The sequence below is a fragment of the Nestor notabilis genome, unplaced genomic scaffold (assembly GCF_000696875.1).
Source record: "Nestor notabilis isolate BGI_N333 unplaced genomic scaffold, ASM69687v1 scaffold445, whole genome shotgun sequence".
Classification (NCBI taxonomy): domain Eukaryota; kingdom Metazoa; phylum Chordata; class Aves; order Psittaciformes; family Psittacidae; genus Nestor; species Nestor notabilis.
In genome coordinates this window covers 245-24,771 of record NW_009928623.1, presented here as the reverse complement: position 1 = coordinate 24,771, position 24,527 = coordinate 245, and the positions used below count along the sequence as shown (strand labels likewise).

Here is a 24,527-nt window from a genome sequence, read left to right as displayed (position 1 = left end):
TGCATGCCTCCTGCAGGTACCACTTCCCTCCACTCTCTGCAGTGTGAGCAGCCCTGGAAATAGAGATAGAGCGTTAATGCACAGCATTGTGTGGCTAATTACTTGATGCTGGGCACACAAGGGGGATTAACTTGTGCCTCAAAGGGCTGTCAGAGAATCCTAAGCTTATCTTCTCCTCCTCTTTCCCCTTCCACTGCCATATGAAGTAATGAACTGGTTATAAATACCTAATTAGGTAATTATTTGCTGGTCTACATGGAACATCTTCAGTGAAGGAATTCCCTGGACCCCCGGGGGAGAGATCTCTACGGAGGCGTGAGAGACGACCGCATGAGGTGTGTGCTGTGGTAAAGGCAGTACAGTGATGCTCAGGAGGATTTCTAGACTTTTTCCATCCCTGGAGAGCAGAGGAAAAGTCATTAGCTCCACAGTGAAAGGAACCTACCCTTACCCCTACTTGCAGCTGTGTGAGCTGGAGTACCAGGGGAGAAATAAAACCATACAAATAATTCATTAGGTAATTAAAATAAAAGGGTTTTGGAAACATTTGCACTGGCCAGAGGTGCTGTGCTGACAGCATTTCGGGCTTTGCCTCCTACTTGTGTGCTTCAGCACTGTTGGGGAGGGAGGACTAGCCAAGAGAGGAGAGTGTGGTCCCCATGACTTGTCCTCTGATGATACTGTCACTGAGAAAACCAATTTATGTCTGTTTATGTGTGCTAGATAGGTTCATCCCATCATGCAGGCTGACTTGGACTGTTGCTGCAATTCTCACAGGTTGCAGCATACACTTTTACTGTGATGATTTTCAGTCTAAGCCATCAGAGGATGGGGCTCTTGAGCTGCTGTGCACCTTTGGGACAATTGTCACTCTCTTGCCCTTCTGCAGGGAAGTGGGAGAGAAGGATATTGGTTGTATAGCTGATGGTACCAGAAGTCTCATTCCCCTTTCTTTTTGCTGCTGCAGACAAAGGCTTAGGGTTAAGATATCATGGCATCATAGAAGCTCTGCTGGCTGCCTGTCAGTAGAGGTTAGGACAAGAAAGGGCAACAATCATAAATCTAGCCTGATTTGGGCAGTAATTAATTTCTGACACTCTGCTTTTATCTTCATGTGGCTTTTTGTGTGTGTTCTATTTTTTCTTTTCCTTCCTTTTCTCCTTTTCTCCCTTTCTCTATTCCTGCACCCCACACTTGCTCCTTTTGGTTCTCTTCTCCCCCTGCAGGCATGCGCATCCTTGTGAACTTGCTCCTGGACACCTTGCCTATGCTGGGGAACGTTCTTCTTCTCTGCTTCTTTGTCTTCTTCATCTTCGGCATTATTGGGGTGCAGCTGTGGGCTGGGCTGCTTCGCAACCGCTGCTTCATGGAGGAGAACTTCACAATGTGAGTGCCTGGGAGACGATGTCTCCTTCCTTTCTTCCAGGGACATTCTTCTTTCCCCTTCCCTGCTCTCTTGTCTTCTGCTGCATGGTTCTTTGGCTGTTAGAAGAGGTATCCCACAGCTGTGTTAGTAGAAGTGAGAGCATCTGAAAGTGAAGAATGGCTGCTTGAACGGGACCAAAAAAGCCCTCATGGAGAAATGTAGGCACAGTTCTGGCAAAGAGAGCCTGGACCTCACAGGGGTTGACTACAGGTATCTGAGGTTTATTCTGGGGAGGTCAGGGGAGAACCTGCAGAGCAGGCAGTGTGGTGGAAATGCTCCTGCCTGCCATGTATTCTGTGATTAGCCTGCTGGAGATCAGAGCACCAGTTCCAGGGCACAGCTCCTCCTGTTGACTTTCTAGCTTTAGCAGATCTCAGGCTTTGAAATATTTTCTTAAATCCGTATACTAATCCTAGGCGAGCTATCAGTTTAGACTGCTTAAAGAACCCCTAAAGCTGTAGATCAGTATAGACTGATTAAACAATCCTGAAGCTTTAGATCATCTCAAATTGAAAAAAAAAGTAAGAGTGAAAATATAATCTGCAGAAGAGCAGTGGGGTTGGAGAGTAGGAGCTACTTAAAGCATCCATTTACTGTGTTTATATATTCCTTGGGGAAAAATGAATGTTTAGGATGATTGTCCTTTATATAAATCAGGGGTAGTACTACTTTAATGAGTGTGATTACATCCATGCAGAGTTAGTGTAACCAAGAACTGAATTGGGGCAGCTGGCAAAGTGACAGATACTAGAAAATCTTCAGCTGACCATTACTAGAGAAATGAATTCTGCAGGCACCTGATTCAGCAGTGATGTGGATGTGCTACAACACATATTTGTGGTTTAGTTCCACTTAGTTTAGAATCAGAGACTTTCTTTTCTCTTTCATCAATACCCGTCCTCTTCCAATGACACTTGGTGAAAAAGTCTGCATTGACACAACGTGAAATGTGTATTGTGGCACTGCAAGGAATGCACCAGATAAAGTTTAATAGAAAATTTTAAATCTTCACCTTTCACTTTCCTGATCATTAGCTCATCTCCAGCTAGGCAAGCATAGATGATTTTAATTATTCATATATTTGGAAGGTGCTTGCATTATTGTGAACTTGTCATGAAACATTGCACCCATAATGCCAACTGTCAAAAAGGAGTCATAGTTAAGGTTAAGTCAATTTTAACTCTGCATTTCCAGATTTTAAGGCTAAGCTGTGCAACCTTAATTATGCATGAGCTGGATTTTGGGCTTTTTATAAGTACAGAAGGTTCACTGCCAAATGTTATAAAACATGTCCATCAAAGGTTACATACATGAGCGCATCACGGTAATGCCTGATGAACTTCCTTAATATCACTGCATCTAATTTTGCTTTGATGCAAATGGGGAGAGTGATCAGGAGATTGTGTAATTTTGCTTAGGGGGATCTGATGGGAGGCAAAGCTCTGAAAACTGGGGACTCACCCCGAAAATTTCCTGCTTTCCAGGAGCCCTGTCTTGATGCAATAAATCTGGAAATCCCATACCCATTGCAATCCCTATCCAGGGAGCATCCAGCTCCACTAGCATCACTGATGGGAAACTGTCTGTTACAGGAACTTTATGACTGTGTTTTTTTATCCTTGCAGACAAGGTGACATTGTCCTTCCCCCTTATTACCAGCCTGAGGAAGATGATGAGATGCCCTTTATCTGTTCACTGTCAGGAGACAATGGAATTATGGGCTGTCATGAGATACCCCCACTGAAAGAGCGGGGCCATGAATGTTGTTTGGACAAGGATGATTATTATTACTACAACTCAGTCCGGCAAGAGTTCAACATCAGTGGCATGTGCGTCAACTGGAACCAATACTACAACGTGTGCCGTACAGGCAATGCCAACCCACACAAGGGTGCCATCAACTTTGACAACATCGGGTATGCCTGGATTGTGATATTTCAGGTAAGATCAAGTTAGCCTCCTAACGTGGCTCAAGCTAGTTTTCTTGTTTCCAACTCAATCTTTCTGTGCTCCCATGACAGTTTCTGCAGGGTGGAATACAGCAGCAGGGAGAAAAGGGCCTTGTAACTATTCTATCGAGAGAGATGGGGTGCACCCCATGAACAGTGTTCCTGAAGAAGGAGCATAGAGGTTGAGATGAAGAGGGACATAGAGCTGTTCAAAGCTCTTGCTGAAATGAGCTACAGTCTTCAGGCTGACTTGTACCAGTCTTCCCTTCAATCCAGATCACTATAGCAAAGGAGTCTGGTTTATTTTCATTTTTTGTAATTCCCAGCACGCGTTGCAGATGGGAGCTAAAATTCAGACCTTTTTTCTTTTCTGCCAGCTGTACGCAGTGTCCAGTCCAAGGGGCACAGAAACCTGCTGCGGGTTTTTTCCCTGCTGTGATCCAGGGAAATGAACTATTTTAATGAATTTTTTGCTGTGGGCTAGCATGATCTCACAGGCTTTGACAGTACGCCAGTGTCACCAAGCAGTACCACGCTGATTTCCTGGAATGGAAATTTGGCCTCCTTGAAATGAATTGTTGTTTCTCACCTTCCTTGGGTTGCAACAGCCCTGCCAGTATCTGCCTGTATACACTGAGGAGTGAACTCTGGAAGTCCACTTTGCTACTGTTTCTCTGTTGTTTATCTCTGCAGGTGATCACACTGGAAGGGTGGGTGGAGATCATGTACTATGTGATGGATGCCCATTCCTTCTACAATTTTATCTACTTTATCTTGCTGATAATTGTAAGTATAAGTATAAGCCTTGACGACTGTCAGCATTGCAAGCTAAGCACCTACAAAAACTAGGTGTTATGTCAACACAGATATCAGGGTGTCCTGGGTTCAGCTACAGCAGTCATTTTTTCTCCTTCTTAGTAGCTGGCTGGTGCAGTGCTGTGTTTTTGACTTTCAGTCTGGGAACAACGCTGATAACACGGATGTTTTTAGTTAATGCTAAATAATGTTTACTCTGACCAAGGACTTTCTCAGTCTCGTGCTCTGCCAGGGCGGAGGGGAAGCCGGGAGGAAGCGGAGACAGGACACCTGACCCAAACTGGCCAAAGGGCTATTCCATACCACAGCACGTCATGCCCAGTATAGAAACTGGGGGGAGTCACCCAGAAGGCCCAGATCGCTGCTCGGGTCGGGCTGGGTATTGGTCGGCGGGTGGTGAGAGGTTGTGTCCTTTTCCCTTGTTATTTCCCTTATCATTATTATTGGTAGCAGCAGTGGTTTGTATTATACCTTAGTTACTGGAGTGCTGTTATCTCAACCCGTGGGAGTTACATTCCTCCAATTCTCCTCCCCATCCCTCCGGGAGCGGGGGGAGGAAGGAAGAGGAGGGGGAGTGAGCGAGTGGCTGTGTGGTTCCAAGTTGCCGGCTGGGCTTGAACCACGACACAGAGAAGAAAGCTATTTACCTGGATTTCTTCTAGGAATTTCCAGAACCCAGCTAGCTGATTTTCACCAGGAGTTGGTGGTAGGATCACATACGGTTTTTTCCACTCAAAAAAATGTGCTCAGGATTGATTCCTAGAGATACACATACCCAGTGTAGGATAATGTTCTCATCCACAAATCTCTCAATTTCCCAAACCAGTAGGCAGAGACACTACTGAAAAAAAAAACCCTAAGCACAGAAAACCATTTCTGCGTCTGCCCTCCTACTTGGTCTCTTTATACGTTTTAAGCTCTTGAGTCATTTTTGAGCCATGTTTTATGGCTTTTGGCAGCAAGTGGTTTTCTCAGATCTACGTTCTCAGATTCAGATTTTGTCAGGTTTGGGGTCTGTCATGCTGAATTACTTCCTCACCATGAACAGAAAGGAGCTGCTGCTCTGAAAGTGTCAGCAGTCTAACATAAACTGGCTGTGCGAGATCACTTGTGGCTGGTAGAGGTAGAAAGAGAGAAGTGTGTCTGTGATGAGGGCTTAATAAACAGTTTATAAACCCTGTGGATTTATACAAGTGAAGTTTGAAGGTTGCTTTGCTATAAGGATGTTTGTTGTTGGTGCCTGGAAAGAGAGGTGAGATGTGGTGCCATTGCCTCTTCCATCCTCAAGCCCCTCTCACTTGTAGACACATTTTCTTGGAGGGAATATCCTGTTTCTAACAAGGAAGAATTTTGTTTTTATGAAGACTCCTGCACTTTTCCAGTACGGGAACTGTCCTGGTTTTCGCTGGGATAGAGTTAACTTTCTTCCTAGTAGCTGGTTCAGTGCTGTGTTTTGGTTTTAGTCTGAGAATAATGTTGATAGCACACTGATGTTTTAGTTTAGGACCAAAGTCAAGAGCGGAAAGACATTGGATGGATTATGGGAAATATAAAATCTGTATGCCATAGGTGCAATTTAGTTCTAGGTCACTTAGCTAGTAAGGACCTCAGTGTGTGTTTTCAAGGCCTACATGTATTTGGATGGGCTGCTGAATGGACCTGGCTAAGACTCTGCTCTTCACCTACTACTTGTCCTATGTGATCATGCTCTCCTAGATATAGGATCTCTAGAACCAGTCACCCAGGATCATCTGGCACAGAATCTAGTTTAAATTCAAACTGACATGCAGTGACTTGAGAGCAAACAAGCCTTAATCCAATTTCTGGAAGAAATTCTGCTGCCTGTACATATGGGGAATTGCACACAAAAAATAATCTACTGGTCCATTCAGGACAGAGAGCATATAAAAAAGCTGAATCTTCATGGTATACTTGATTTTTCCCTGCCTTCTGGCCTCCGGCCATCACAAGGGAAAGACAAGGAGATAAAAACAGGAAGATGACCTACTCCCTGTGGGCTGAATCATGAGCCAAGACGGCAGAGGTGAAATAGACCTGTAGGAATTCTGCTTTTACTTTGGGGCTGGAGAGTCTCAAGGAGAGACAGTGCAGATGTACAATTGCAGAGGACGGAGGGGAATTCACCCCAACTCTGTTCTCAAAGGCACACTGAACATCCACTGCTTTTTGTGAGCTCAGAAACCAATTATTTCCCATAAAGTTTGTTCAGATTCCCACCATGCAATACGTATTTAGTACTTGCATTTTCCCTTTGAGCAGCGTGGCCAGATAACCCAGATTTGTACAAGGTGCAGTTTGGCACAGGATTTACTCCTTGTCTCAGACACAGACACTCCCAGGGCCAGGAAGGATTGTGCACAGCCTGTGTTTAACCACTGGGGTGGGCCCAGCCTCCTGTGGGAGTTCCAGAAACTGCACCTCATGCCCTGCTCCAAAATACATAAATGCTGTCAGCATATTTTTGGTTCCTAAGCAGGAGCATCCCTCTAGTGCTGGCTCACCTCATGTGGATTCCCAGTGATTCAAACCTCGCTGCTGAATTTGCAGGTGCTGAAAACCCTCAATTAAACTCTCCATCTGAGATCTTACCGCAGAGTGTCATTGGCATTTCTAGACACTCCCTCCTCATTCTCAGAAGCTGTGTAGGTTTATTTCCATCAGACACAGGAGCACACTACCATAAAGTTACTCTGGAGACTGCTCAGAATAAAGGAGCCATATGCTATATGGGATATTTACTTTGCCTTTGGTGGAGCTATACCAAGAAAATATTTAGCCATTCTGTTACCTTCTTTACATGCATACTGCATCTTTTACAGCACATAGCAACACAATAGTTGCCCTTGGTTGCACAGCAGAAATCCCTTGGTTTTATTTTCTTCAAATGTCATGAAGCACACACCTTCAAGCCTTTATCTTTCCCTTCTCCATGGTTGAAAGGCCTGGGTTTCTAAGCAGGATTGCTCTGACAGTTATACTTCAAGCCCTGAGTCTTTGCTTTTCCACCTACATCCTAATCTTGGCTCAAACTTACTCTTCCGGGGATGGATCTCTGCAGCATCTACTTTAGAGCTATGCTTTCATCCATGACTTCTCCTTCCCTCACAGATATATCTTCAAACACCTACATAAAGACACTACCTGCTGCTGCTCATCTGGCAGGAAGAAGGCTCCACCACCTGGATATATTCCTAGCATGGTTAGGACTCCTGCATAGACGTGCTTCCCCAGGGGGAAGAGTGCTGGCTGACCCTGGCAATCAGAGTGGCCTTGCAGAACGACTTGGTAAAAGCATTTTACATACTCAGCAAATTGCATATAGCTTCCCCCTCTGCCAGAGATCATGGAGCTAACATGAAGGAAGGACTGCTTTTACCTCTCAAGTGTTTCATTTGGATCTTCCTGCTTGAGTTTCAGCTGTCTCTTTGTCACTTCTCCAGCTACTTGGCCATTGGTGTGGCTCTTGGGCTAGAGAAAACTCTTCTGAACTCTCAGGCTGGCATCTACCTTGTAGCACTCAGTGGCCTTCTTGGAGTTCTCTATGCTTGTTCTCTTGCTTCCGAAACATGTAGGTTTCAGAAGACAAGCTGGATATCCAGGCATAAGCAATAAAAATAATGGACAAATAAGTTAGCATCTCCACCAACAGTCAGGTTTTATTCAGTATTGCAGAGACAGAGATTAAACCTTGGGCTTAACCAGGCCAGGATTTGCTCAATCAAGCTCAGTCTTGGGGCTGAACAGGACTCCTGTGTCGGAGCTCTGAATCAGTCTCCTTCTGCCTCTGTCATATGATTCGTCTGACTCCATGTCAGACGCTTTTGGTCTCCCTGTTCAGCTAGCTGAGATGGATAGTTCAATTACGAGCCATCTGGGAACCTTCCTGTCCTCCTGCTAGCTGGGGGGCAGTGTCAAGCTTCGCAGAGCCTGAGAGCTTTTTGGACTCGCCTGTTGTCTTCAGGGTTAAACAAGCTCATTTATTTTGCATTTGATGTTTTTAGCTATGAGGTTTAATGATTGGGTTTAGTTGTCATATCCACTCCTCTCCCTCCTCTCCTTTTTGGTCATATGGTGGGAGATCACAGCAAAGTGTGCCTGTGAGGACAGGGCTTGGTCATGTGAAACCTGAATGCCCCTCCAGATTCAAGCCCAGGCTGACAGTGTGACCCTGCTGAGGGCATCTTGTTACCCTCAATTCCTTTGCTGGTAGCCTAGAGAGAAGGTGTTGCAAGTCTCAGTTACTTGTTGATTGAGGAGCTGTTGGAAGTTGCAAAGTACCTGGCAGTGTCACAGCTAGAGTTCCAGAAATGCATGTGTAGCTGGTGTCCTGCTCCCAATCCTGCCTCATGCAGGGAAAGGCGGGGACATAACTGAATGGGCAAGCCCATGAGAATGGGCAAGCTGAGGGGGAAGAGGGCAGGAGAGCATATCAGAGAATTTGGATTCCCAGTCATACTCTTATCAGTGAAAATATGCGAGATATTATGGACTAGGGAAAATCTTAGGGGAAAGTGAAGGAAACTGAAGGAGGCATTGTTTTAATTTTCAAGGCCACCCAAAAAAGCTGAAGGGAAAATAGGCTGAAACACGGGTAGGAGAAAAGGGAAGAGAAGGGTTTGGTGATGAAGGGAAGCAGAATTAGAACAGCTTTGAAGTGTGTGAAGAGGAGGAGAAAAAAAAACCCAACCCAGCCCTTTATTTTGAGATAGTTTGTTGTCCTTATGTTGAATCTGTCTGGGAAGAGCTTCATGTTTCAAAGGCTTATTCAAATGCTGCCAGGGACACCTCCCCTTTGAAATACTGAAAGCCATTGTATTAAGCTTCTGGACACAGCTTCTAGGCACCTGTGTGCAAGAAAAAAGGACAACCAAGCGGGCAAGCTGGTATGGGGAGTGGCAGGGACTGTGCACTGAGGGCAAGGCTGCTTGGGTAGATAAAACAAACTCCACTTTTTCCATGCACAAGGGTTGGGGTCGGGTTATTGCTACCTTTGCTTGTCCTCTCCCCTTTTCTGGAAGGGTTATATAGGGAAGGACACATGCGCATAAGGGCAATATGGATCCAGCTCTCTGTCAGAGCTGTTGGCGCACCTCAGGGAGATGAGACTGAGTCCTGTGTGGATTCACTCAGGAATGCTCCCTGGTGCATGGGAAGCAGAAATCTTGAGCTGGTTCTTCCTTGCTTCCAGGGGCCAACCCGCAGAGTTCATTTCAGAGCAGAGCAGACTCTCTGTTTTATCAATGCTGTATCGCCACTTACAGCTCTGTGGGGAGTAGGCATCAATCAGGGCACCATAGCTTTGAAAATTATTTTGAACGTGGTTACAGCCGGAATGCTCCCTGGTGCATGGGAAGCAGAAATCTTGAGCTGGTTCTTCCTTGCTTCCAGGGGCCAACCCGCAGAGTTCATTTCAGAGCAGAGCAGACTCTCTGTTTTATCAATGCTGTATCGCCACTTACAGCTCTGTGGGGAGTAGGCATCAATCAGGGCACCATAGCTTTGAAAATTATTTTGAACGTGGTTACAGCCCTTTTATGTATAAAATTCTCATCGTATTGAAGCCCAGGTTTTATCCTAAATGTAACGGACAGATCTCCTCATGGAGATTCATCTGTAATTTCATAATATGTAACACTGAGAGTAAGATTGTAACCTCCAAATCTTTCAGCACCAACAAGTATTTGCTCCATTTTACAGATAGGAAAACCAAGGCAAAGGAAGCTTAAAGGGAACGTGCAAAGGTGTAAAATAAGCCTGTTGTACTTTTTGTCTTCTGTATGAAGAATAGGAGGAACTTGGGCATTTTGTTTTATTTCTAAGAAATTTGGGGGTATGATTTGTGGTTGTTTTTGTATTCGAAATGAAAAGCCTACCTAAGCGGGAGGACAAGTAAAATAAGAGCTAATATAATATGCCTAGTATCAGGAGAATAGAAAATGAGCAAGGAAGCACTGTTCTGCCAGGTAATGTCCCTCTGCCAGAGAGCGTCCCTCTCAAAGTCATTAGTTTTTTCAAACTCCGCTTTGATTTCAAGAGCTCATTCATTTCACCGAAGTGCTATCTTCCTGTATCATGAATTAAGGTGTAAATGGTAGAAATAAATAAAATGCTCTGAGAATACTCTTGGCATGTCCTCCAAGGGTTGAAGACCGTAAATGACAGCCCATGATTTTTCTGAGCAAGCAGAGGAGAAAGCAACCAGACTACTAAACTAGTCCTCTGTCTCCCACTTTCTGTTTAACACAAAAGAGAGGGAAAGAAAAAGTCTGGTTTTCATCAAACCCTTTGCAGATAACTTCTAAGGGACTTGCTAAAGGTCCTAAACCTGCCAAAAGAGCCAAACTTTGGGCTTGTGTTCCCTGAATTTCAATTCAGAGCTCTAAATTTGGCATGGAAATCACACTGAGTTCTCAAAACCAAGCTCAGCTAGGCCTGGCTTTCTCTGAAATCCTATCTTCATACACAGACTGGTCTGCCTTCAGTCACTTTCCTCTCCTCTTACATTCCCTCTCCTGCATGTTCTTCCTCATGCTGACATTAACTCTTCCTTTCCATCCTTTACTACTAGGTGGGCTCCTTCTTCATGATCAATTTGTGCCTGGTGGTCATTGCCACACAGTTCTCAGAGACCAAGCAGCGGGAACACCAGCTGATGCAGGAGCAGAGGGCTCGGTACCTCTCCTCCAGCACTGTTGCCAGCTACATGGAGCCGGGAGACTGCTATGAGGAGATCTTCCAATACATCTGCCACATCATGCGCAAAGCCAAACGCCGCACCCTTGGGCTGTATAACAGCATACAGAGCCGGCGCCAGGGCCACGTGCAGCCGAACAATGCCAAGCTAGGCATGAACAGGAAAAGCCAGAGGCACTACAGTAAGGATTGCGTGTGTAAAGTTGGAAATGCCAATAGTGGAAGTGTGAGCGTAACCAGGAGCATCTCTATGTGCCAGCTTGCCAAAGGACCTGTGCCTACAAAGCACAGAATTAGAATTAACATTGGCCATTGAGCACAGGGCCATGGTCAACGCACTAGACCTGCAAGGTGGGGATGACCAGCAAGAATGGGAATGAAACAGGGGTGACCATCAGGGAAAATGGGAAACCCAGGTCTAAAACCCAGAGTCTTGTGAAGGGCTCCAGGTCTGGTGTAGCAGGGTAATGATAGCAGTTTGGAAGATATAAGTATTATAGGGATATGACAAAGGATTTGACTTGGTGACACAGCAGATACCCCAAAGTTCTCTGCCTAAAGTGAGTTGCTGTGCTACAAGAGAGAGGCAAATGGACTAGAATTGTAAAGGGTATATCCTGAACCAAGGGAGCAATACTGAAGAAGTTAGGAAAGGGCAATGGAGACGATTTCTCTTGATGGGAGCACATGCTGTTGTGTAAAATTAGATATGAGATACCATTTAAATTGGATTCCTGGCCTGAAAAGGAACTGTAAAAATAGTTTTATAGAGTTAGTATTAACTGCTTCCAATGCCTTTCCTAAGTTATGCTCCCACTAACAAGCAAAAGGCATATTTTCCTTCAGCTCGTCTTGCATATTCAGTCTTTCATTTTCTTTACTTGCTGGGAGAAAAGTTTCTGCAGCCTTCATGCGCTGAGTTGATGAATTAATTGATTTATTTCTATTTGATCTTCCAGGCCCAACTTGGAGGGTTGAGGAACACAAACTTAGTTTTCTCACTAAAGTCAGGAGATCTGTTCTGACTCAGAGCACATGGACTGTTAGGAGGAAGTGTTCCTGCACTACCTTTTCTTGCTTCTTGAAATGCTTTGCTAATGTGGCTTCTCTAACTTAGAGAATTCAGCTCAGCATGTGGGTTCTTGGACCCCACTTGTAGCAGTTTAGGCCAAATAGCAGCCCTCATGATAGTTTTTCCCTCAGTTCCCATGTAACGCAAGCTACTGAGTCTCAAGCTGCGATTCCTTCATCAGCCAAAACAGTTCTTCCTCTGATGGATGCAAACCCCCATTGAGCCTAATCACCGGCAGCTGAACAGTACCATGCCTTTTGGTGACACAGTCAGTGTAAAGCCCCTAACAGCAATGGGTTTTATTGCTGGCCTTGAGATGATGTGCTTAGTCATCCTTACCACTAAAAAGCTCAGTTACCCTGTCTAAATACAAAAAGTCAAACATGTGCCCAGTTTCAATGTCTTTTTCAAAGCCTCCTCCTTTAAGCATGATCATTTCTCTCCCCAGGGCTTTGCCAGCAGCACAACTCTCTTGATTGCCCTCCTCAGGACTTTGTCCAGCCCATTGCTGTGACAGCAACCTCTGATCCCACCAACTGCCCCCGATGCCACAGGGTGGAGCATGAAGCATCCCGAAGGCTCTCTGTCCTGGATAACGCTGACCCAGAGGAGGAGGACAGCGGAGCCAGCAAAGAGGAGGGAGAGGTCAGCAGAGAGGACCAGGGTGCCTCAGCGCTGGAGAAGGAGGATGAAGAGGTGGAAGAAGGTGGACGGCTGAAGCTCTGCAGTGACATGTGGCGAGAAGTGAGGATCAAGCTTCGAGTGATTGTGGACAGCAAGTACTTCAACCGTGGGATCATGATTGCAATCCTAGTGAACACTATCAGCATGGGCATTGAGCACCATGAGCAGGTAAGGCACCTTAGTGCACGGGTAAGCAGAGGGGACCAGGGAGTCCTGCTGGGGGTTACGGCTTTGCTAAGCGGTTAATGCAACTTAGTGGAGGCAGAGATTGAGCAATTTGGACCCGAGGCTGCAGCACAGATGGTCCCAGCATGGCTTTGGAGAAATCCTCAGGATCTTGCACAGTCTTTTCTTCCATAGACCTGCACTTAATCCCTTTCGCTGCCTTTATGTAATTACCTCTCAACTCCTTTCAACCCCTCTCTTCTCCTCCTTCCTGCTAAATTTTATCCCTCTGTTTTTCTTTTTCCCCATCTTCTGTTCTCATCTTTTTCTTTCTCCTTCACCCTTGTGTCTTCCATCTTCCTCATCTCTCTCCCTTTTCCTTCTTCATTAGCTTACTGAATCCTTAGTCTATTTGGTTAATTTAATGTGCCCTCTGGGGATGTCAGAGGCACTTCACCAGCATGTCAATTCAAATCTATCAACTTGCTACCCTTTCCAGCTTAATTAAGAGATGCCTGAGCACAGTCTAACTATACAAGAAGGCTAGGGAAAGACACCACCTCCCATGTCATTTTGGGGGCTCAGATGGGTTGAGCCTTTGCCCTGGCAGCAAGAAGTGATAGATGGGTCAGACAACAGACAGCAGGTGTGGGCACAGGTTTGACTTTCATGCCAATAGTTTCTAGGCAGCTCTAAGTCAGCAGCACACTTTATCCTAATGACAGACTTACAATATGGAGAAGGATTGTGTGCCCTTATTTTATAGCTGGGAAACAGAGGTCGTGTCTACTTTGTGATGTGCAGAGCCAGCTTCAGAGGATGTTAAGCATGCCCATGACCTTACATCTGTATTGCTGGTAGCTCTGCTGCACTTTGCATTAAAGGAGTCCATGCTGTACGTGCAGGTTTTGGATCTATACTGCCTGAATGTGACCATGATTCACTCCACGAGTCTGCCCAGATCACAAAAATAGGAGATCGCTCCACTACTGAGATGCTGACTGCATTGAACCTTTGGAACCAAGGTGAAATCTAGTCCTGAACACAGTCTTGGGCAGCAAAGAGACAGGGTAATCTGGTTCAAGCAAGGCATTCTGATTTGCCCTGTGCTGTATCAGGATGGAGATATCTTTAGACCCAGAGTACATTAAATTCTCTGTTTGAGGCAACATAGCGTGTGAGCCAGTATTTGAAGCCTCATATGTCTGGATCTCACCCACATACCAAGCATTAGACCATTTTTCAAAGCCCAGCTTTACAAGGATGGGAAACCTTAATTTGAACCCAGAATGCAAAACTGCACTGGATGCTTCAGTACCAGAAAAATACTGGCAGGAGCTCAGAGGAGAGAAGAATGAAGAAGAGGCTGGAGGGGTTGACTCACGAAAATAGATAAAAAAGAGCGATGTATTTAACACATAGCAGAGAGATGACTAAGGGTTGAAGCCCAGGAAAATATGAAAACTGCCCACTGATATTTTAAAGATGTGAGCACCAAGCAGGGAAAGCCATTGTTCATTTTGTTTTATTGGAGACAGCGTGACTTAAGCATTTAGCAGAAGAATAATTGAGCTGGAGGTAGGGAATTCACTCTCATGTTCTGGCTACCCTGTGTGCAGATTTAAGCCCTTCTAGGCTGCCTCTGTGTTTGTACAGCTTGCAGCAGAGTGGGATCTGCCTGCAGCCTTGGGGTTTCTAGTTGCAGGCTATTAATGACATGTCCTTACAGCTATGTTACCACTTTTTATCCTTAAGTAGCTAGGAAAAGCTTATGACCCTGCATGCTGTTTCTGCTAGAAAGTGATGTCAGCTGAATTGATCATAACTGAAATATGTGGTGTAGCCTGTTTATTTAAAATATGTATAGTGAATCCTGACACAAGAAAGTTAAAAATAATTCAGACCATAACATGAATTCCAGATCCTTTTCAGAAAGTCAGTAGTTACCTCGAAAGCACACAGGCATATACACTGCCCTTTGCTTTCTTTAAGTGTTCCTCAATACATCTCAGACTGCTACTTCATCACCTCCTTTTCTCTTCTACCTGTGTTTGGTTTGGTGGTTTTTTGGTGTTTTATTGGTTTGAGGTTTTTTTTGTGGGTTTTGTTTGTTTGTTTGTTTGGTTGTTGTTGTTTTTTTTCTCCCAGAAACACAAATTTCACAGAAAGATTTCCAGCAAAAAACCTCTGTCCAAAGAGATCTGTGATTTGCAGGGTAATGCCATCCTATGACCGACGTAGCTTCTGTGTCTTCAGCTGCTTCATCATACGAATGTCTCTTGGCCCAGCACTAATGCATATAGAGACCTCTCTTATTTTCTGGTGATTGGGAGATCACAACCCCAGCCACATTCTGGGGACATATCTGGCTGGGCAAGACTGGTGAAGGTGTCACAGGTGTGAGCACTTGTTCACAGACTATACACTGGTTGACCATCAGGTTAAGGGGTGAGACAGACTATAGAGGCACAAGGTTCAGGTTCAGAAACGGAGGAACCTGGGGGACAGATCCCATGTGCAAGTCTTGCCTTCAGTTCCTGAGCTTTGACCAACAGAAAGAATAGCATGAATTAAAATTATCTGTTTCTTACAAGTCAGGGGTTTAATATTCACAGTGTCTTTCTGCCACTTAGCCTCAACAACTCAAACCATTTTGCTTGAATTCAAATAACCTTGGAATCTGGCTTTGTTTAGCTTACGCATCTAGTCCCCTCATCCTTTCCTATGCATGTGGCCAGGGCGGTTTCCTGCCTCCTTGTGCATTTCTTGTGAGGGAAATAAATTTGGTTTTGGGACAAACTGCACTGCTATGAGTCATTTTTAATCTTTAAGCTTATCAAAAGTTATCACTTGTAAATATATAAGCTTATTCAAATCCATCAATGTGCATTATACCATATAATATTCTCAGTATTAAGTCTTCAGATACTGCTGGTACATTGCACAAGCCAAAATCAATCATTTCAGGCTTTGTCCTCCTTGAAGTATTTTTTTCAGTTCTTCAGATCTGCTTCTACTTGGAAATGCCTATTTTTAATATCCAGTGTAGAAAATATTAGATGCTTGTGACTGTCCAGAAGGATCACTTTAAGAGGCTCACTTTTTAAAATATTCACAGAGGATGTGGTGGTGCTGCTCACTTTTGTCCCTTACACAGCTTTCAGATGAAAGGCTGGTCCCAGCTGAATTTCCCAGGCTGCCTTTCTCTTGTAGTTCTTGCATGGCCTGTTGGACTCAAGCTTCTTTGCCATTAGTAGCCAATAAAACAATTGCTGGATAACTTGGTTTATCTTCTCCAGTATCTACTCACAGTATTCCTTTGTACATCAGATCAATACTTTATGAGGTCTTGTGTGGATCAGGAAACGATTCCGTTTTCTAACTACAGCAGCCCTGTAGATCAGTACCTTCATATCCTATAGCCAACATGATTTCCTTCAAACCAGCATTTATTGCATCCAGAAATTCATATTTTACAGTTATTGCTTCTCTTTTTACTATTTGCTGCTTGTCAAAAACATTCAGCAAGTGTCCAAGCCAGCTCATCATACTGACATTTAGTAAATGATGGAACAGTCTCCCTGGGGTGGTAGATGAAACCACATTACTTCAGTCTTGTAAAACTAAGGTATAACAAGACATCACGAAATCCTGCATTGGTTGTGGGGTGGTGATTAGAGTAAGTAAAAGCTAGTTAGTGTGTTCAATGGCTGATTTCTATGCCTTTTCTGATTATTATCAAGTGACTTTGAAATAGTAAAAATGGAGTCTGGAGTGACCTCTTTATGGAATATTTCTCTGTCACGTTCTCAGAGGCAGTGATGTGCAGGTACAGTTTTGTAGGGCTGGTCTGCCTAGATCACATCAATCACCCTTCAGTTTTTAGGCAGCTGTAAATTTACTCCTGGTTAGGAGAAACTTCTGCAGGGACTTCATGGTTGTCTGTGTATTCATGGAATCATAGAATCAACCAGGTTAGAAAAGACCTTTAAGATCATCAAGTCCAACCATTACCCCGACTGCCAAGGCCACAAATAAACCATGTCACTGAGGGCCTCACCTATACACTTCCAGGGACGGTGATTCCACCATTTCCTGGGAAGCATGTTCCAATACCAGATCCCTCTGCAGAGCCTCCCTATCCTTCAGCAGATCAACACTCCCAGCCAACTTGGTGTTGTCTGCAAATTTAATGAGGGTGCACTCAATCCTCTCATGCAGATCATCAATGAAGATATTAAACAACACTGGCCCTAATACTGAGCCCCAAGGGACACCGCTAATGACCGGTCACCAGCTAGATGTGATGCCATTTACAACCACTCTTTGGGCTCGGCCATCCAGCCACTTTCCAATCCAGCAAAGAATTCACCTATCCAGGCCATGAGCAGACAGTTTCTCCAGAACCCTGTGGGAGGCAGTGCCAAATGCTTTACTTAAGTCCAAACAGACTGTATCTACAGCCTTTCCCTCATCAACCAGGTGAGTCACCTTATCGTAGAAGGATACCAGGCCGATCAAGCAGGACCTGCCCTTCATGAAACCATGCTGAGTGGCCTGATCCCTCCATTTTCCTGCCTGTGCTTTATGATCTCACGCAGGTTCAAAATGCTTTACTTAAGTCCAAACAGACTGTATCTACAGCCTTTCCCTCATCAACCAGGTGAGTCACCTTATCGTAGAAGGATACCAGGCCGATCAAGCAGGACCTGCCCTTCATGAAACCATGCTGAGTGGCCTGATCCCTCCATTTTCCTGCCTGTGCTTTATGATCTCACGCAGGTTCATCTGCTCCATGACCTTTCCCAGCACTGAGGTCAGGCTGAGAGGCCTGTAGTTCCCAGGGTCTTCCTTCCTGCCCCTTTTGTAGAAAGGTGTCAAGTCGGCCAACCTCCAATCATCAGGGACATGCCCCCCCTAGACCAGGATTGCTGATAGATGCTGGCGAGTGGCTTAGCAAGCTCCTCTGACAGCTCGTTCAGCACTCTTCAGTGGAACCCATCTGATCCCCTAGACTTGTCTACGTCTAAGTGGAGCAGGAGGTCGCTAATCATTTCTTCCTGAGTTATGGGGACTTCAATCAGCTCCCCATCTCTGCCATCCAACTCAGGGAACTGAGTACCCTGAGGATGGCTGGTGACTATTAAAGACTGAGGCAAGGGCAGCATTAAGTACCTGATCTTTTTCCTCGTCCTCAGTCACTAGCTTCCCCCTAGTATCCAGTAGAGGACAGAGGTTCTCTTTGGTCCTCCTTTTATTTTTAATATATTTGTGAAAGTACTTCTATTATCTTTTATGGTAGTGACCAGATTTAGTTCCATCTGTGCCTTCACCTTTCTGTCTTTCTCTCTACATAGCATAACAACATCCTTGTACTTCTCATGGGGTGACAGTTTCTTCTTCCACAGATGATGAATTCTCATTTTTCCCCTGAATTCCAGCATTATCTCCCTGTTCATCCAGACTGGTCTCTTGCCTGCCAGTTTGATCTTCAGCCCATAGGGACCATCTGCTCCTGTGCCTTAAGGATTTCATTCTTGAAGTGTCCAGCTTTCATAGACCCCTTTGTCCTTCAGTAATGTTTCCCAAGGAGTTCTGCTAACCAGTGTCCTAAACAGGCCAAAATCAGCCCTCTGGAAGTCTAAGGTGGAGGTTTTGCTGACCTTCTTCCTGACTTCTCCAAGGACTGAAAATTCAATCATTTGAGACAGCCTCCAACCATTGTGTCACCCGTCAGTCCTTCTCTGCAAACAGAAAATCCAGCCAGGTATTTCCCCTGGTTGGCTCAGTAACCAGCTGGGTTAGGAAGTTATCTTCCACATCCCCCAAGAACCTCCTGGATTGTTTCTCCTCTGCTGTGTTGCACTTCCAGCAGACATCTGGTAAGTTGAAGTCCCCCATGAGAACAAAGGCAAGCGATCATCAAACTTCTCTCAGTTGTTTGAACAACACTTCATCTATAGCTTCATCCTGGCTGGGTGGTCTATAACAGACTCTTAGCAGGATATCTGCTTGGTTGGCCTTCTCCCTGATCTTCACCCACAAATATTCAGCCTTCTCCCTCACAACATTGAGTTCAAGTCAGTCAATGCACTCCCTGACATATAGCACAACCCCACCACCACTTTTTCCTTGCCTATCCCTTCTGAAGAGCCTGTAGCCATCCACTGCAGCACTCCAATCATGTGAATCATTCCACCATGTTTCTGTGATGGCAATTATGTCATGATTTCCCTGCTGCACAATGTCTTCCAGCTCCTCTTGTTTGTTGCCCATGCTGCGGGCATTGGCATAATTGCATTTGAGTTGCCCTGTGGATCTGGACTCCAACAGCGGCATGCTACCCTGTGGCTCATGTCTAGCGAGCCTGGTGTTATCCTCTTCCCCCTTCAAACCTAGTTGAAAGCTCTGTCTATAAGCCCTGCTAGCTCTTGGGCAAGAATCCCTTTTCCCCTTTGGGACAGGTGTATCCCATCTGCTGCCTGCAGGCCTCGTGCCATGTAGACTGACCCATGGTCAGAAAATCCCAAGTTATGGCACTGACACCAGTCACGGAGCCAGGAATTAATTAATGTGATTTTTCTGATTGTCATTGATTGTGACTGGCAGGAGGGACTAGAACACTACTTGGGCTCCCAAACCCTAAACCAGCTGCCCCAAGGCCCTGAAGTCCTTCTTGAGTCTCCTCAGGCTTCTTGAATTGATTCCCTCATTGCCCACCTGGAAGACTAATAAAGGATAGTAGTTGTGGGGCCGTACCAGATGAGTGAGTTTTCTGGTGAAGTCCCTTACCCTGGCCCCAGGGAGGCAGAAGACTTCCCTGTGAAAACCTTTTCTACAGTGCAGCAGCATCTGGCTCCTGTCAAAGAATGGACTAATTACTTTTTCAGACTAATCTGACATAAGAACTCCAATGTTAGTAAGAAACGGAAAAGGGAAAAAAAGCTGAGCTCCTGCCTTCTATTGCCCCAGTTCTGGTTTCTGATCACTGGGCAGGAGCTCTGAAGTAGATCTGAATCACACATTTCATTCTCAGTATTTGATCTACATTGTTAGGGTTGAAGGACTTTGTGCCATGAAGAATTGGGTAGTTTCATAGATTTGGAAAGAGATCTGTATGCAAAGTAGGTGAACCAGTCTGGTTCAGACACTGAGTCTGGGCATGCTTTTCCCCCTGTGATCTCTCTTCCCTTCCAAGCCACCCTTCTCACCTTAATACTCATCTCCCACAGTTTTGTTCAAGTTTCTCTCCTAGTGTGATGGCTAAATGATTCTATCAGACCACTTTTTCCCTGCTTCAGCAAGTTCATGCTTCCCTGGCCAGAGAAAGTCCCCTGCACCAGCTGTGTCCACTGCCACTCACTGCCACAGTGTCTCAGGTGTGAGGGCATCCCCCCATAGAACATGGCCCCTGGTGTCCCAGGCCCTGCAGGTCTGGTTCCCAATTCTGGCACTTTGCACTCTGGTGAATTATCTGTATCTCCAGAAATGGCTTCAATGCAGGATCTGCCTTTAGCCAGTAAGTGTACCTCTCCAGCTTACTCCTCTCTCTTTTTCTATTCTTTATTTTCCTGAGTTCATTCCTTCTGTCTTGCTCTTCCTTCTCCAGGAAGAACCCTATTCCAATTAAAAAAAAAAAATAAATCTCTACTTCTTGTGGGTGCCAGTAAGTTTATTTTACTTTTTATTATTTCGGCTTTGTTTTTTGATTCTTCTTTCACTGCCTTTCTATCTGCCCATCTCTCCTTCCTTTTCCTGCCCCTCTCTCTAGGAAGGATGCTTTGCTGGGGCTGATTGATGGCCCATTAGAACAAGATTAACAGGTAGAGGCTTAACTAGAGAAACAGATGTCAGGGAGGGAAGGAGAGACAGGGGAACAGAGGACCTTTTCCACAAGTGAGATGCAAGCATGGCTTTTCAAACATCAATTGCTCAAGAGAGAATGTGTGGACAGCAGAGGGGAGGATAATCCACCGTCATAGCCTGTTGCTTTTATACATTGCTCATTCTCACTGACAATCATTTGATTCAGGCTGAAACTGGCATCTCTGTTTAGCATATGGACCTCATGTTCCCAGCAAGTGTCATTACTGGCTGGCTCTACATGAAGCGATCTTCATCTCTCCCTTCCAGTGTGCACTTGCTTGTTGTTTCTCTCTCTTCAGTCTTATCTCCCCTTCTTTCTCCCTCCTTTTCAGGATGGTTTTGTTATTCAAATGTAATTATGGATGAACATTGAGCCATCTCCCTTTTTTCTAATTTTAAAGAAATTGAGTATTTCAATAAAAAATCTGCAATAAGGAGTGCAAGAAATTAGCAAAGGGTATGGAAAGCCGCAGATGTGAAGAGCAGTTTCCAGTCCCTTTGCTCAACTGGGAGGATCTGGGCCCCTGGGGGTCCCAGAGCAGGGGTTAAAACAGCCCCCTGCTTCAGGGGGAGGGGGAGGCCCAGAATTGCATTCCTCCCTCACTTCACCTTCCAACAGATGAATATGTAACAGGCACAGCCAACACAAAGGCTGCTCTTCAGTAAAACAGCAATTTTGCAGTCCTCAGAGAGAAACCATGACTGCCCTTCTTGTGGGCACTAATAATGAGTTCATGGTAAAAATGCTGGTTCTGAACTGTAGGGTGTGTCCTGTCTTGCCTCAAACAAGCTTTTGCAGTTTTGTTCACACCTTTTTTACACAATGCTTAAAAGAGTGGCTTGGTGTCCACACATAGATCAGACCAACATGAAGGAAGAAAGGAGTCTTCAGACACTTTTTCAGCATGTGTATCCAAACAGTGAGAACAGTACTGCCTGCTACCACAGAACCTGGATCAGACCCACCTTGAAGGCTTGGAGCTGGGGCTCAGTGTCACAGTGGCACAGTAGATTAAACATCAAATATATAACTTTGTCTGAGGTGTGACATACCTGTTTCAAGATAAACATGGAAATTTGGGCCAGAGGAGCCATGAAGGGGTGCCTTGGACCTGCCATGCCTTGTTCCTCTGCTTGGGAAGGAGGCACATCTTCACCTGGAGCAGGTCCCCACAGCTGCTTCTTGGGAAGGTGATGTCCAGCATCAGGATAATTGCCCTAGTAGTCTCATGCAGTTTGAAGGCCATGGGTTGTCTAGTTTGGCTCCAAGATGCAGCCCATTATACTGGGAGAATGTTTTTCTCTCACTTGTTCAAGACCTCAGCCCTTGCTGTTTGCCCTGATGCAGTCCTAGTCCCTGGGCAAGAGGTGCTTTGAGCAGGTGAGTCCATCCCGAACTCAGTTTGTCCCTGTTTCACAGGGATGGCAAGATCCTGGCATCCCTCATCAATGACATCAGCGCATCCTCTGTCTCCCTCTGAAGCAACATTTCATTCCTGAGGAAACGGTCTAGACCCTTTCCTGACCTTGTCAGAGAAGTTTCCAAGGCTGCACACACTGAAGAAAAAGTCATTAATTCAGAAAACAAAAGGAGAAGTAATTTAATTTGCTCAGACTTGTTCCACTGATGGAGTCATTAAAACACTTTCTTTCATATACACAAACACATCGGTCTCTGCTGGAGAAGGCTGTTTCACAGGGGCTGAAAGAATGTCAGACTAAAGAATGCCTGAGACAGGGTCAGATTGCTTCTTTTTTTCCCCCCTTTTTTCTTTTCTTCTTTTTTTTTTTTTTTTATTTCCTTTCAACACAGTCATCTTCTGTCATCCCTGGAGTCCATTTTTCTCTTTTCCTCACTCTTTCTTGCTCTTCCTGTCCCTTACATGCAGGTAATGATTGAGATCACTCTAAGGATAGAGGCATGAGAGAAGATGGCTGGAGCAAGAACAGAGAATTAATGTATACCAAGGATTTGGTGGGAAGTGGGGAAAAGAAAAATAATAAAAATAAAAACAGAGGAAAAAGAGGCAGAGAAGTGCAGTGAGATTTAGAGGAAGGTGGGCAACTGTTTTTCTATCATTCATATGTTTCCAGATGGTCATTTGTGGAAACCTTGGAGGAAGAAGTCCTTGAAGAAAGGGGTGGCACACAGATCAGCCACATTTGCCCTGCCTCAAAAAGTACTCAAGTTCTTTGCACAAAGTAAAGCAGCCTTTAGATGGGGGACGAGGGTGTGCAGTGGGATGTGGGAGACGCTTGGTCAGCCTTGGCTGTGTAAATGGCAGTGCAGCTCCTGACTATCTCTAGTAAAAGAATTTGTTAGGGAAATAATCTATGATAAAGGTAGTAAATGTGCAAAGGGATTGGAGTGCAAGTGGCTCTATCCAGCTCTGATCTCGTCCACGGAAGCCTCTCAACTCCCTACAAAGCCTGTCCCCTGGGAAGGATGACACTATTTCCCATAATTTCAGGGCTCTTTCAGTTTTGACTCTCTAAGTTTGCTTTCTCTCCAGCCAGAGGAATTGACCAACATCTTGGAGATCAGCAACGTTGTCTTTACAAGCATGTTTGCCCTGGAGATGATCCTGAAACTTGCTGCTTTTGGTCTCTTCGATTACCTCCGCAACCCCTACAACATCTTTGACAGTATCATCGTCATTATCAGGTGATAAGGGCCTTGGGGATCAACTGAAACATTCATAGTAAAGAGTTCCACAGTACTTGCACATTTCCATGTGCCTTTTCAAAAAGGATTTAGCACCTATACAAGGAGGAGCTGAGCTGATGCACAAGACCAAGAATGGGGAGACCAAGATATCTTTTCCCAACATCTGGTGACCCTAGGCAAGCCGCACAGCATTTCTGCCCCTCAGTTCTCTCCTCTGTAGAATGGAGGCAATTGTGATTGCCTTGTAAATCCACAACAAATATTAGCTGTGAAATATTTTTAAAATGTTTAATGTGTGATAGAAGAACCTGTCTTGCTGGAATTTAATGCTGCAGTCCTTTCCTCATTCCTGCAACATGCAGTGCCAAATTCATCTTAAGGGAGAAATGTAACTTTCTACAAATAAGTACATGCCTATAGTATATGCTTCTAATTCTATCTTGCTCAAACAGATTTTCCTTCTGACCCCTTTATTCTTGCTGCCAATGTAGGGGTGAAAACTAGGGTTAGCATTGCTTTTACTCTCTCTCTTCTGTTCATTCACTTGTCTTTCATTTTGTCCTTTGCACTCCCTGTGCCTCCCCGGGCCACAGCATCTGGGAGATCATCGGCCAGGCAGATGGAGGGCTGTCTGTGCTGAGGACTTTCCGTCTTCTGCGGGTGCTGAAGCTGGTGCGTTTCATGCCCGCGCTGCGCCGCCAGCTTGTGGTGCTGATGAAGACTATGGACAACGTAGCCACCTTCTGCATGCTCCTCATGCTCTTCATCTTTATATTCAGGTGAGGAGGCAGTTAGTTGCCTCAAAGTGTTTCAGAGAGGCACTGCATGGCTCATGTGGACAGCAACTTTAGAGCATGATTGCATGACTCATCTTGCTCATTGCTCTAGGCTCAGGCAGCAGTGACAAACGTTTATTTGTTCATAAGGGCTGAGGTTACTGCTGCACTAAATTGGGTTTAGCAGCTGAAGATTTGGTCTGAATGGGTTGGAGAAACACTGCCACCAAATGCACATGTTGAGCATAATGTCCCATCGTAGGATAGGTGAAGTCTCTTGGTAGTCAGCACTGGCTGCAGGAACAGTTCAGACTGGAGACTGTCAGAAAGGTGGCAGGAAGCAACCAAGAAAGTTTGTCAGATGCAATGGTAGGGAGGTGAAGAAAAATGA

The 24,527-nt window shown here is 45.1% G+C and overlaps 1 protein-coding gene across 1 annotated transcript in view; it reads left to right on the top strand.

Moving 5' to 3' along the window:
* The window catches only part of LOC104405761 (voltage-dependent T-type calcium channel subunit alpha-1I-like), a gene marked incomplete at its 3' end in the record, with an annotated part of 122,836 nt that extends 98,697 nt beyond the window's left edge, over positions 1 to 24,139 (top strand). The window contains exons 5-11 of the mRNA XM_010014569.1: positions 1,227 to 1,386; positions 3,052 to 3,367; positions 4,069 to 4,161; positions 10,781 to 11,087; positions 12,426 to 12,829; positions 23,206 to 23,357; positions 23,954 to 24,139. Of these exons, the coding sequence (XP_010012871.1) occupies positions 1,227 to 1,386; positions 3,052 to 3,367; positions 4,069 to 4,161; positions 10,781 to 11,087; positions 12,426 to 12,829; positions 23,206 to 23,357; positions 23,954 to 24,139 (1,618 nt within the window). The remainder of the gene's footprint in view (positions 1 to 1,226; positions 1,387 to 3,051; positions 3,368 to 4,068; positions 4,162 to 10,780; positions 11,088 to 12,425; positions 12,830 to 23,205; positions 23,358 to 23,953) is intronic.
* Positions 24,140 to 24,527: the final 388 nt, after the last annotated feature.